At 44.0% G+C, this 14,075-nt stretch overlaps 2 protein-coding genes across 2 annotated transcripts; both read left to right on the plus strand.

Annotated features, from left to right (window-relative positions):
- Positions 1–3,083: 3,083 nt before the first annotated feature.
- On the plus strand, positions 3,084–13,031 carry LOC124519637 (zinc finger protein 300-like). Its single transcript, XM_047090022.1, has 4 exons — positions 3,084–3,167; positions 5,696–5,843; positions 6,138–6,233; positions 12,848–13,031. The coding sequence occupies exons 1-4, from the start codon at positions 3,138–3,140 to the stop codon at positions 12,925–12,927; spliced, it is 354 nt and encodes a 117-aa protein (XP_046945978.1). The 5' UTR covers positions 3,084–3,137; the 3' UTR covers positions 12,928–13,031.
- Positions 8,914–10,580, plus strand: LOC124519688 (zinc finger protein 883-like). Its single transcript, XM_047090119.1, has one exon. The coding sequence runs from the start codon at positions 8,914–8,916 to the stop codon at positions 10,465–10,467; it is 1,554 nt and encodes a 517-aa protein (XP_046946075.1). The 3' UTR covers positions 10,468–10,580.
- Positions 13,032–14,075: the final 1,044 nt, after the last annotated feature.

The raw sequence follows: 14,075 nt of genomic DNA on the forward strand, positions 1-14,075 counted from the left end.
ATAAAAAGAAACTGAAACCCAGGGAGGAAAAGTTACTTGCTCTGGGTCACCGAGCCAGCTGGTACATAGTAGAAATGAGAACCCGGGTGCCTTCACTCCCGGTGGGCCGCTTGCCATCATGGCCTGCACTTGTGTGTCCTAAAGGCATGTTGGTAACGGTATCTTCACTTGTCTGTGATGATCTATGTTCCTGGGTGTCTGTCTCTGCAGGGCCCTGGGGTAAAGGTTACGCTGAGACTCCCCTGTGAATAGGGCTTCCTGAAGCCTGAGTGACGGCTGAATTCTTGGCTTTAGTCTTCGCTCAAAGTAGACTGCTTCAGACTCCCTGATTACTGTGACGAGGGGGGTCTCAGAGCATGAAAAAGAAGAATTCAGTCCAGAATCTCTTGCCGGAGTTTCTGGGAGAATGTTGGTAAATCCCCAGGAGGACGCATGGAGGATTTGGGTGAGGTTGCTCTACGGAGATGGTGGTGTGGAAGCTGTGGTTCTGGAGCAGCAGATCCGCAAACCCCAGAACAGAGGTAAGATCTACAAGGGGGACAGGCCTCTGCTGTTAGCTGGGCACCTTCAGTGTGCGCACATAACCTCATTTTGGTTTGTCTTTACAGCAGCCTTGTAAAATGTGTGTGGGCAGGTCTGACACGCGTCATCAACTTCCCCATTTGTAACAAGTGATTTATGGAAAGCGTTGGGTCCGTGGTGAGTGCCGTGAGTAGTAGTAATTTTACTAACATCATTCCCTTTTTACCTGAAGCTCCAGAGGGTAAGACCTCTCACCCTCCATCCTCTTTCTGTTATACCAGATGTCTCTCCGAAGGAGGACAAGGGGGCGTGCCAGACTCCTTGGATGGAGAGAAGGAAATGGGCAGGGAGAGGCTGATGAATTGATTTGGCATTCTAGCACTTGGGGGAGCTCAGGTGCTTGTGTCTGCAGGGCCCATTGCCCGCTCTGGTAGGACTCCTTTCAGACTCTCTGAAGTATTCTCTCTTAAGGAGGGAGATACAAAGGGATGGCCCAGGTTAGAAGGGGATTCCATGGTCTATCTGTGGTCTGGTTTTCTCAGACATCCTGCCTGCAACCCCTCTGGTTTCTCAAGGCCCTGAAACTTTTTTTTTTTTAATGTTTATTTATTTTTGAGAAATAGAGAGAGAGAAGAGTGCAAGCGAGCGCTGTCAGCACAGAACCCGACGTGGGGCTTGACCCACGAACTGTGGGATCACGACCTGAGCCGAAGTCGGACGCCTAACCCCCTGGAGCCACCCAGGTGCCCCTCAAGGCCCTGAAACTTACCGGTTCCTGTCTCTACCCTATCTTTCAGCGTTCAGCACAGGGAGGGGACAGGCATCTTGTGGGGAAGTCGGGGTTTGGGGTATGACCAAATACATTGATTATGCCTTCTGTTTTCATAAAACAAAGGCTAGAAAGAAAATCCCATAACATTTTGGTTAGTGGTGATATGCAGAAAATAGCAATAAGAATTAACTGACAAATGACCTTTACTGAATGCTTACTGATTTGAACCCTTTATATACGTTAATGCACAATGCTTCGCAGCGGATACTATTATTATTCCCATTTTTCACATGAGGAAACTGAAGCACAGAAGAAACCTGCCTGTAGCCGTGCAGAGCCCAGGATTTAAAGCTGGCAGGCGGCCTCCAGAGGCAGTGTTCTAGTGAGAAAACATTTAGGGGCGGGCATACTTTTTTTTTTTTAAATCATGAAACTCTAAACTGTTTTTTTTTTTTTTTCAACGTTTATTTTATTTTTGGGACAGAGAGAGACCGAGCATGAACGGAGAAGGGGCAGAGAGAGAGGGAGACACAGAATCGGAAACAGGCTCCAGGCTCTGAGCCGTCAGCCCAGAGCCTGACGCGGGGCTCGAACTCATGGACCGCGAGATCGTGACCTGGCTGAAGTTGGCTGCTTAACCGACTGCGCCACCCAGGCGCCCCTAAACTGTTTTTGATAAGGGCTTGAAATTCCTATTTCTTCCCCAAACAAATCCACAAGGGGCTTTACGTATTCCTTTTTGGTGGTGGTGGAGGGTGAGAGTTGAATAATAAACTGTAGAGTATTAGGACAACCGAATTATATATGGAGTAAAATAAATGGTGTGTAACCGTCCCATCCAGAGACAAGCTCAAAGAAGTGCTCAAAGTTAGTATTATTGGTTTTCTCCCAGTAGGCAAAAAATCAAAATGGGGAAGGCAATCGCAAACAGGAGGGTGCTTGATGGGCATGGGGTCCGACAAAGAAGTTAGGGGATCATTAATTCGTTCCCAACACTTTGGGCCTGTTGCCGTCTGGTATACTATGTTGGGTGCTTGGGATGCAGGGGAGCTGAGATGATGGACGACGATTTAGTGGATCACCTGTGCGATGGAACGAACCTAGGATGGCTGTAGACTTGGTGGGGGCCTGGAACACTCACGATCTGGTAGCTGATGCTTCGGGTGCCCTTGACCGCCAGGTTGGGTACCGTTGCCCTTTTCCTCTGTGGCCCCTTTTTCTTGTTCTGTGAAGTTGGAAAGTTTCTCTGTTTATGAATAAAGGAGGCAGGAGATCTGTAAGCTAGCTTCCTGCCAAGCCTAACAGTGTGTGCTTTTTGTGGTGTGCGTCACAGGGATCCTCATTCTCAGGGAACAGGCTCAGGTATGTCCTGAACCCAGTTAATGATCATACCGTTCCCTAAGTTCACATTCAGTCTACTCTCTAAGGTTATCTGGGAAGCCTCATAATGTGGATGTCTGCGGGAATCCTTCAAACCATGTGACAGGCCAAGGTCAGAGGTACTTTTTGTCAGAAGAGGCTATTTCCAAAATAACAGGTCTGAGATACATATTAATAAATGGGATCCTGGGGCACCTGGGTGGCTCAGTCCATTAAGCGTCTGACTCTTGGTTTCGGCCCAGGTCATGATCTCCTGGTCCGTGGGTTCGAGTCCCTTGTCCGGCTCTTCACTGTCAGTGCGGAGCCTGCTTGGGATTGGGATTCTCTCTCTCTCTCCCCCCTCCGCCCTCAAAATAAATGAGTAAAGTTAAAAAAATAAACTGTATTACTTTTTCATACTTTCCTTCCAGTTCTGCCATCTTGGGACTCTGCCCTTTTCTAAAAGAGGTCTCTTGAGGAGAATATGGCTGCTGTTGGGGCAGCAACGTCTCAGGTGAGTCGGGGCTTTTCCTGTCCTCCCTGAAACTTCATTTTAATTCCTGAAGCAAATAAGTTTCTCTCTCTTCACATGAAGCTCGTCAGCCCTGTCCGCATCAGTAGTTTTAAAAGATAGAATCGGGAGGGTGGGATGGACCGCCAACAACGTGGTCTCTCCCATCAGTTGGCAATAGAGGGCATGGGGAGGGAGAGGTCTGGGAGCACGGTTGGGTGAGAGTCAGGCCTCCTTTTGTCCCCTTGAGGCATTTGGCTTAGATCAGCAAAGACCCATGAAATATCTATGGTATCCACCTGCTTAGAATGTTCTCTGTGGGGTAAAAAGACATGAACACAAATCTGTGTGGCCCAGATCAGTAAATTTATGGAGAGCCTCCTCCAAGTGCTTTAGGGAAAATGTATGATTTCAGAGGAGAGTGAGCAAGTGTGTCTGGCTAAGAGAGATTGGGGAAGGCTTTATTCATTCAGTCGGCACTTTTAAGCCCTTTTAAGGAGCCCCCGGCTAATAGAAGGAGTGAGATTTGAAATGGGGCCTGAAGGATGAGTAGATTTTTGAGAAGAAATATTTGGGAAGTCAGTGACATAAGCAGCTTAGAACTGAGGAGACGTACTGCTTCCTCTGAGACAGGAAGAAAGGAAGTCCATTGAAATCATGGGTATAAAAACTTAAAGAACTTAAGAAGCTTCTGATCTGTTTGCCATGTACTAATAATCACACCCAAAGTTCTTTCCTAGATTTAATTCTCAAGCTTGGTATACTTCTGTTTCTTACTTACTGTGTCTCTTTTTAAAAAAAAAAATTTTTTTTAATGTTTTTATTTATTTTTGAGAGACAGAGGGTGAGCAGGGGGGAGAGAGAGAGAGAGAGAGAGAGAAATAGAGAAATAGAGAGAGAGAGGGGGAGACACAGAATCCAAAGCAGGCTCCAGACTCTGAGCTGTCATCACAGAGCCCGACACGGGGCTTGAAGTCATGGGCCGGGAGATCATGACCTCATGACCTCATGACCTGAGCCGAAGTCAGACCCTTAACCAGCTGAGCCACCCAAGGGCCCCTACTGTGTCTCTTTCTTAATGAAGATAACCTTAAGGCTTGCTGAACAATAGGCTTGAATGGGAACACCCTATCCTTAACTCAATCTTTTTTATTGGGTTAAGTTACTTTGTTTAGCTGAGAAGTTTTAATGGGCCTTTGTTGCTCAAAGCCTTTCTGAGATTTACTTCCTCTTGTATGAGGTGTAGAAACTGTTTGCTTTTCCAACCATGTGAAGCCCCCAATTTGGGGACTCCATTTTATTTTAGCTTGAAAGTCGGTAAATTCCTTTCAGAGCGCAAGTCTTTGTTTTCTTTGCCAAGTATATCCAGAAGCCTCCTGCACAAGCTAGCATTCTGGCTCTTTGCTACTTCTTCCCCCAGAGCTACAGGCTCAGTGAACTTTTGGTGTTGCTTTCATGGCTCTTAATTACTTTGCCAGTGTGCATCAAGAGTCTACATCATTCCAGCCTTAAATACCCATTTCTTTGAAACTCGCTGCCTTAATGTCAGCCAATGCCCCGGTATATTTGAGGTGTTTGTTATGATACCTTCCGCTTCAAGGTGCTAGTTTCTGAATTAATTAGGATTGGCTAACTTGTAAGTGGTGTCACCAATAGACCCCAAATGTATAAGGGCTGCGGTAAGATAGAAGTTTCTTTCTTGTTCTTGTTTCTTTCATCAGTTTCTTTCATCAACCATGACTGGGTCAGTGGGTTGATAGTGTGGCCATTCGGGGCCATGAGCTGTCTGAAGCTCTGATATCTCTACCACATGGCTCCCAAATTCACTTTTGGGTTCATCACCATACTAGCCAGCCAGAAGGGGAGAACAGCATGGAGGAATGTATGAGTCAGGCCTGCGTGTGGTGCGTTCTCTTGGCTTGAACTCAGTCACGTGGCCCCATCTAACTGCAAAGGAGATTGGGAACGTTTGTCTACGTAGAAAGGTGAGGAGGGGAAGTGTAGTTAGCAGTTTCTGCCACTCTCCTCAGACATTTAGGTTATTTAGAACTATTGTGCTGTCGTAAGTTAAAAATAAGAATCTGTTTATAACCCTTTTGTCATGTCTCTGACCATTTTATTGTAATAGATTTCTTTTTTTTTTTTTTAATGTTTATTTATTTTTGAGAGACAGAGACAGAATGCGAGTGGGTTAGGGGCAGAGAGAGAGGAAGACACAGAATCTGAGGCAAGCTCCAAGCTGTCAGCACAGGCTCTGAGCTGTCAGCACAGAGCCTGATGTGGGGCTCGAACCCACAAGCTGTGAGATCATGCCCTGAGCCGAAGTCGGATGCCCAACCGACTGAGCCACCCAGGCGCCCCTATAATTGATTTCTGGTTATACGATTGGCATGTCAAAAGGGTATATACATTTTTAAGACTCCTTAACCAACAAATCAGTATGCTTTTGGCACTATGAACATGGTTGGATCCATTTCCTCTCCATTTCCGTCAATCTCCCCTAATTCTGCCTTATTCATCCATCCCTTCAGAACCACTTGCCGGTGTTTCAAGACTTTGTGTCATTCAAGGATGTGGCTGTGAACTTCACTGAGGAAGAATGGAGAGAACTAGACCCTGTGCAGAGAGTCTTGTACAGGGATGTAATGCTGGAGAACTACAGGAACCTGGTCTCCTTGGGTAAGGTTGGGTCCTCACCTCAGGTAGGCCTTTTGGGATGCCCTTGCTTTCTAAAGATTCCCTTGCTCCTGTTAGGGGAATATCACAAAGGAGGCTTTGGTTAACTTTTCCCTCCAGTTTCCAGAGCAGATCCTTAAACTGTTTCTCACCCCACTTTGGTTGAAAATATTTAATTGCTTTTGGCAATGAGTTATTTTGTTTTCTGCTCTTAAAAATGCAAGAGTAGGGTTGAAAATGGGGTGGTCCTCGGTCTTTGAAACCAATCATCACATTCCGTTTCTTCTCCTTGAGTAGGATTTCCATTTTCTAAACCTGATATCATCTCCCAGTTGGAACAAGCAGTAAATCCATGGATGCAGGAGGGAGAGGTACTAAGAGGCAGCTGCACACGTAAGTGGAAACAAGGCAGACAGCAGCATTTGAAATATGAGTTAGGGGTTCTTCCCCAAATTCTCCGGCCTATAGAAAATGTTGAGGTCTCCTCAAGTCTCATCTTCATTTGGACATGATCAGAGTCTTGTTAGCCTAACTCTACTTCTTCCCAGACTCAAAGAATGATGTACTTCCTCCTTAAAGTTATAGCCCTGACACTCGATGCAGAGATCACTGTTGTGCCTCACTCCAGGCATTGTATGAGGTCATTCCCTTTTCCTGTCTAGTTGCTGGAGTCTCTCCTTCATTTACTTTGTTTTCATTGCACCTGGTTTTTGTCCTCCCTAAAAAGTATGAAGGGTATGAAGGAGCTTGAATGTAAGTTTAAGGAATGTGATCTTACATCCAATTTTAAGGTTGTAAAATTGATAGAATTTGCTGAGTATATGTGGGAGGTGAGGCAGAAACAGACAAAGGTGATGTCCAGGTTTCTGGCTTGGTGATGTAGGTGGATGGAAGTTCTTTTCCCTGAGATGGAAAACGCATGAGAAATGGCAAGTTTGGGGATGGGCGTGGAAGATAAGTTCTGTTTATTCTGAGTTGTTTGAAGAGTCGATGGTAGGTCTACACCAGTAGTTCTGAAAGACTGGCAGTTTTGCCCCCAGGTGACATGTCTGAAGACTGGGAGGGTGCTATGGGCATCTAGTGAGTAGAGGCCAAAGATGCTTCTAAATATCAAATAATGCACAAGACAACCTCTCACACAAAGACTTGTCTTGCCAAAATGCCGGTAGTGCTGCAGTTGAGAAACTCTGGCCTAAATAGGGGTGTCTGGAAAGTAGATAAATATAAGAAAGAGATGTCAAATGGATTTTGGTGAAGGAAAGAGATCATAACTGGTTGTACAGATTTGAGAATCATCTGAGAATAATAGATGGTAATTGAAGTCGCGGGAGTGGATGAAATACGAAAATAGAGAAATAGAGCATGAAAAGTGAAAGAGAACCTAGAAGCCCAATGAACATACACATTTAAGTATCTGCTATCTGTCTATGTATATATCTATATCACTTGCGTAATTTTTCAAAAATAAACACAGGAGGAAAATGGTATCAAAATAATAAAATGGTAATAATTTTTAATAATGGGTGATGGCAGTAAAGATATACCATACAAATTTTATCAATGTAAATGAAGGAAAGAAAATCTAAAAAGGATACTAAGACAGGGTGGCCAGAGTAGGAGGAAACCAGGTCAGATTTTGTCACTGAAGCCAACAGAAAAGAACATTTCAAGGAGAGGAGGTGCTCATAGCGTTATGCGATCAAGAGAAGAAGACCTGAAGAGTATCCATTGGACTTAATAGGTCTTTCCTTCTTTTCGGCTATTCCGATAGTGGATTAGTCGCCCTGCTACTGTTCTTGTCCCCTGCTTAACTTCCATTGCTTTCTTTTAAGTTTCATTTTCCTACATTATATAAGCCACATACAAGATTACTTTGAAAATGGTCCAGCTTGCAAAACATGTATGCTCTGTTTGACCCTTAGTAAGGTAGAACAAGTACTTACAAGATCCCCAACTACGAAGCCCCAATTTTACAATTAAAATGTATGTCATGTGTAGTTTATAAGGAAGCTGAACTAGTACCAGTAGTAAGCCTAATCCCTGATCCTCCTAAAATTTCTGCGTTCTCCTGAGCTTTGACCCTCTTTGTCTTTGATTGTGTGTGTGTGTGTGTGTGTGTGTGTGTGTGTGTGTGTGTATTTTTGGAGGCCCAGAGAGAAGGAAAAAAGTGAAAGCTAAAGGAGATCTCTGCAAATGGTAACATTCATGGTAGCAAAGGACAATATGGGAAATGATCTTACTGAACCTGATAGCAAGCTCAGACATCATCAAAGAGGGTGGAACTAGACCAGTGGGAACAGAAGATGTAGCACTGAAGAATGACCCTAGCTGTAGTGAACTCCAGATGAGGGGCCTGGGGACTGCTGGTGGTGACAGTAGCAAAAGCAAGGGAAGATTCTAGCAGTTCAGAGGCTAGGGGCAGGTATCATTCCTACACTGATCACCTCACAGTTGAAATCTCCATAACACATTATTTTACAGAGTCATCATTCTTGAAATTATTTGATTAATACCTATCTTCCCCAATAGACTACAAATCTCAAAAGAGATTTGTACTGTGTTCATCACTGAGTCCTAGCCCATAATAGGTATTCAATAAATTATTTTATTTATCTATTTATTTATACATAAAATTCATAATTTTATAAATTTAAAAAAATGTTTAGTTTTGAGAGAGAGAGAGAGAGAGAGAGAGAGAGAGACAGCGTGAGTGGGGGCAGGGCAGAGAGAGAGGGAGACATAGAATCTGGATCAGGCTCCAGGCTCTGAACTGTCAGCACAGAGCCCGACACGGGGCTTGGCTTGAATTCACCAACCTTGAGATCACGGCCTGAGCTGAAGTCGGACGCTTAACCGACTGAGCCACCCAAGTGCCCACCGTAAATTATTTTCTGACTACTAGACTTATATTCGTGACCAATAGTATTTATGCAATTATTACCTCATTCCTGCTGTAGCCATTTCCTTCTTCTAGTACAGGGAACATTTTTACTTTTCCCCTGCAGATTTGGAGACCGGAAAATTAAGCCCAAAGAATGTATTTTCTGAAGAAGAATCATACCAGGGGATAAGTATGGAGAAAAACACAGAGGCTGATGCAAGTTTGAAAGAAGCCTGGGGATATACAGGGTTCAAAGAGGATGCTCAAGATAGACTTTGGAAAGAAGCAACGGTTATCTTCAAGAAAAGAACTTCTGTAGCTGAGAGTAACCCCAAATGTATTGAATCTGGCAGATGTGTTAGTCCAAAGTCAGACTTTGTTACACAATCAAGACATCCTAAAGAAGAGAGACCATATATATGTGACGCTCAGGGAAAGATCTTTAAACAGAATTCAAAATTAGCAAGACATCAGAAAGATAGCACAAATGAGAAAGCTCTTCAGTGTAATGAATGTAGTAAACTACTCAGTGATCGCTCAGTATATGTGCAACATTGTATAGCTCATAGTGGAGAAAAAAATTTGGAATGTAATCAGTATGGGAAGACCTTTGGCCATGGCATACACCACACTGAACATGAGAAAACCAATATTGGAGAGAAGTCTTATGAAGATAGGAAAGGCTATATCTGGGACTCGTACCTTACCAAACATCGTCAGAGTGTTCATGGTGGGAAGGAATATAATGCGCATGAAAGAGCCTTAATTCAGAATGCACCTTTTATTCAGCATCAGAGAACCCAATACGGAGAGAAACCTTATGGATGTAGTGAATGTAGAAAAGCTTTTGGTAATTATTCAGCCCTTACAGTACATCAGAGAATTCATACTGGAGAGAAACCATATGAATGCAATGAATGTGGGAGAGCCTTTAATCATAGTGCCTCTCTTATTCAACATCAGAGAATCCATACTGGAGAGAAGCCCCATGAATGTAATGAATGTGGGAAGGCTTTTATTAAGATAACGCACTTTATTCAACATCAGCGAATTCATACTGGAGAGAAACCTTTTGAATGTAACGAATGTGGTAAAGCCTTCAGTCACAATTCATCCCGTATTGAACATCAGTTTATTCATACTGGAGAGAAGCCCTATGAATGCAGTAAATGTGGGAAAGCCTTTAGCCACAACTCGTCCCTTATCGTCCATCAGTTTATTCACACTGGAGAGAAACCCTACGAATGTAGTGAATGTGGCAAGGTCTTTAGTCAGAGCTCACACCTCTATCAACATCAGAGAACTCACACTGGAGAGAAACCTTACACCTGTAATGTCTGTGGGAAAGCCTTTAGTGATCGATCGGCCCTTATTCGCCATCAGAGAACTCATACTGGAGAAAAACCCTACACGTGTAGGGAATGTGGTAAAGCTTTCAGTCAGAGCTCAACTCTCATAAAACATACAAAAATCCACACAGGAGAGAAACCTTACACCTGTAAAGATTGTGGGAAAGCGTTCAGCCAGAGTTCGTCTCTTACTCAGCATCAGAAGATTCATACTGGAGACAAACCGTTTGATTGTCCTGAGTGTGGGAAAGCCTTCAGCAGAAGTGCCCATCTTACTCAACATCAGAGGATTCACACTGGAGAGAAACCCTGTGAGTGTAATGAATGTGGGAGAGCTTTCAGGTGTAGTTCAGCCCTCATTAGGCATCAAAGACTTCATAGTGGGGAATCACTCTGAACGTGTCATCCAGACTCTTCACTTTGTTAAATACCAAAGAATCATACTCTCATGGGTTATTATAATTGTGATCCTTTTTTTTTTTTTCCAAATGCTGAAAATGCTCCCATTTCCTCCTGCAAAGAATTAGCTGCCGGAATACCACAAATCCACAGGAAGAAACGCTGATCTGAAACCTGGAGTACCCCAAGAGACTCCAACCATCAGACTTTCTGTGTGTGCGTGTATGTGTGTATTTTCATCTGTACCTGAAAATGACTAATGTCACCAGGAAGTGATTTTTTTTTTTCCCCTGGCCCCAGGGATAGGCTGTTCCAACATGCAAAGGAGTTCTAGTTCAGAATTGAGCCCATTGCTCCTCCTTGTACTGACCGGAATACTGCCGTGTCCAAGTTCAATCGACTCATGGTGGATCGTATATTCAGTGACCTTTCTATGAATCTTTGCCTTACTATACAATTATTCCTACCCCTAGTAATACTGTCCTCCCTAAAAGGGCTCCTTTGAACTCTCCCTTCTCACTGACTTTCCTATCCTTCTACTTAAAGTGCTTATATAGTGTTAGCTACAGCTTCAAGTTCAACAGGGCTTGAGTTTCAGAGCTGAAAAGCACAACTGAAGATAGAGAAAAAAAAAGGATTTTTTTCTTCCGAAAATTGTAAGACAAAATACTCTGACGGAATGGTGACATCTGGAAATAATCATTGAAATACATGAATTTTTTAGTACCTTTCAGAAATTCCAGGTGAGGGAAAAGAGTCCTCCATAACAGTATCTGTTATTAGAAACCGGGCCCTTAAAATAATGTTCAATAACCCCTTAGGTAGCAAGGTCCTTTCAAAAGCTTTTCTTTGGAGCCAGTGGTTTGAATTGTGGAGAAACATTTGCCCTACCTCCAGAGGCCTCATCATAGATAATCTGGTTTAGAACAAGTTTATATTGTTAAAACAAATTTATGTGGTTAAAACTACTCATGGTTGACTTACTTGTGTTGAATAAAGGGAAAATGAATATACATGTTATATCTCAAAACTCCTCCAAGAAGCTTGGATAGATTTCACTATTGTGATGAGCTCATTGTATGTTGACTCCAGGTTTGATTTGAGGATCGCGGGACCAGATCTTTGTTGATTAAAGCAGGACTTTCTGCCTTTTCTGAGGAGGCATTACTATTTTTTAGGGTTGTTGTTTTTTTAATCAAGAGGCAGTTGTGGGGCGCTTGGGTGGCTCAGTCGGTTAAGTGTCCGGCTTCGGCTCAGGTCACGATCTCACGGTTTGTGAGTTCAAGCCCCATGTTGGGCTCTGTGCCGACAACTCAGAGCCTGGAGCCTGCTTCAGATTCTGTGTCTCCTCTCTCTCTGCCCCTCCCATGTTCACACTCCGTCTCTCTCTCTCAAAGATAAACATTAAAAAAATAAAAAAAGAGGCAGTTGTTACATTATCACTCTTTAATTTGCAAGTTAGTCTTCTTTAAGACCCAACTTAAAGTGTCACCTTGTCCCTGACCACCACAGTTGAAAATAATCTGCTCTTCTGAAAACCTGTGCCACTCATTATATCCCTCATATATGCCTATAAAATCTATTTTTAGTTCGATCTTCGTATTGGGCTTTCTCTCTGGCTTTAACACAGTTCTCCCTAGGAGGAAAGTAACTATCATGTTAGGTCTTTTGTTGTTGACTTTAAGCAAAATACCTGCACACTTTTTTTTTTTTTAAATTTTTAAGTTTAGAGCATGAGCGCACAAGAACAGGGCAGAGGGACAGAATCTTAAGCAGGCTTCATGCTCTTCACGCTCGGCACGGAGCCCGACACAGGGCTTGATCCCACAGCCCTGGCATCGTGACCTGAGCCAAAGTCAGGAGTAGGGTGCTCAACCAACTGAGCCACCCAGGTGTCCCCACATGGTTTTAAAAATTTATATATTGGGGCGCCTGGGTGGCTCACTCAGTTAAGCGTCCAACTCTTGATTTTGGCTCAGGTCATGATCTCACGGTTTGAGAGTTCGAGCCCCATGTCGGGCTCTGTGCTGACCGCTCGGAGCCTGGAGCCTGCTTCAGATTCTGTGTCTCCCTCTCTCTCTATCCCTCCCCCACTCACGTTCTGTCTCTCTCAAAAAGAAAAAAAACATTAAAAAAAAATCCATTCTTTTCCTTTTACAAGCATAAGGTAAGGTAGAAGTCAATGACCAAACTGCCATTTGTTTTTTGTTTGTATTTAGGTCTCCCCAAACCCCTTTCAGAAGATTTCCCTGGCAGTAATAGCTAATACTTGTGAAGATTTTTTATACTCCGGGCACTCTTCAGGCACCTCTATGCATCAACTCATTCATTTCTCCCAACAGTGCTCTTAGATAGGTACTCTTATCCCTGTTTTCTAGATGAGACAACCACGGCTCAGAAAAGGAAATTCACCGGCCTACTCAGAAGCGGCGTGGAGCTGAGACTTAAACTCAGGTAGTCTGGCTCAAGACTCTTAACCCTTTTGCGATGCTGCCTCTTTGCACGTGTGGGATGTATGTGTGGCCCTGAGATCAGTTGAGGAAGGCTGCTGGGCATGCCAGTCACCGGGGCATGTGGTAACTTAATGGAACTACTTGCTAGGTAAGGATGCGGATGCATAAGTGACTGGATGGGACTACAGATGTCAGAACTTGCTTTTCTCCATGTTACACAACCTGGTAGCCTTAGGGAAGACAAGCTGCCAAGAGTAGAGGGCTTCTATATTGGCTTAGAGGCTAAGCTCTGAGTGAGAGTGCGCTTCACATTAAATACCATCCAGGGACGCCTGGGTGGCTCAGTCGGTTGAGCGTCCGACTTGGGCTCAGGTCGTGATCTCACAGTTCGTGAGTTCGAGCCCTGCGTCGGGCTCTGTGCTGACAGCTCAGAGCCTGGAGCCTCCCTCGGATTCTGTGTCTCCCTCTCTCTCTGCCCTCCCCCACTCATGCTCTGTCTCTCTCTGTCTCAGAAATAAATAAACATTAAAAAAAAAAAAAAGATACCATCCGAAGGGAGCCTCATTGGATGGGACAGTCTTGTCTGGGATTTGTTCCTATCCAGACTCCAAAGGAGAGTGTTCTGGACCAAGGTGCCCTCTCTAATACAATCCAGGTTATGATGCCTACTTAGGCAACTGCTGTAAGTGTAATAAGGTATTAAATAGCATACTGGAAAATCAGAGAGTGGTTTTCCTTGGATAGAACAGCCCAAATTTACTTAACTAGCCCTTTTTAGAGAGGCCAACGTTTTTGACAGCTCCTACATGGTCCTTACGACTCATGACTGTGACAAGGTCAGGGGCCTCTTAAGGGTAGAGGCAGGGGGCTGGGTGGCTTAGTTGGTTAAGCACTGGGCTCTTGATCTCAGCTCAGGTCTTGATCTCAGGATTGTGAGTTCAAGCCCTGCATTTCAAAAAAAAAAAAAAAAGTACTGATTGTTCTTTCTGAAGAGAGCCTTCTGAATCGTGCCCCCAGCCCTCCTTTGTACTTGATGATTGACCTAGCAATAACCACACATGAGAAGGGATTCAGAGGCATCTCTGTGGCGTAAATTCAAGAGGCCAGAGATGAGTTCCAAGAAATTAGGAAAAGAACGCAGAAATCCTTGAGA

The sequence above is a fragment of the Lynx rufus genome, unplaced genomic scaffold, assembly GCF_022079265.1.
Source record: "Lynx rufus isolate CCGP_SWC_20201006 ecotype Redwood Valley unplaced genomic scaffold, mLynRuf1.p SCAF_28, whole genome shotgun sequence".
Classification (NCBI taxonomy): Eukaryota; Metazoa; Chordata; class Mammalia; order Carnivora; family Felidae; genus Lynx; species Lynx rufus.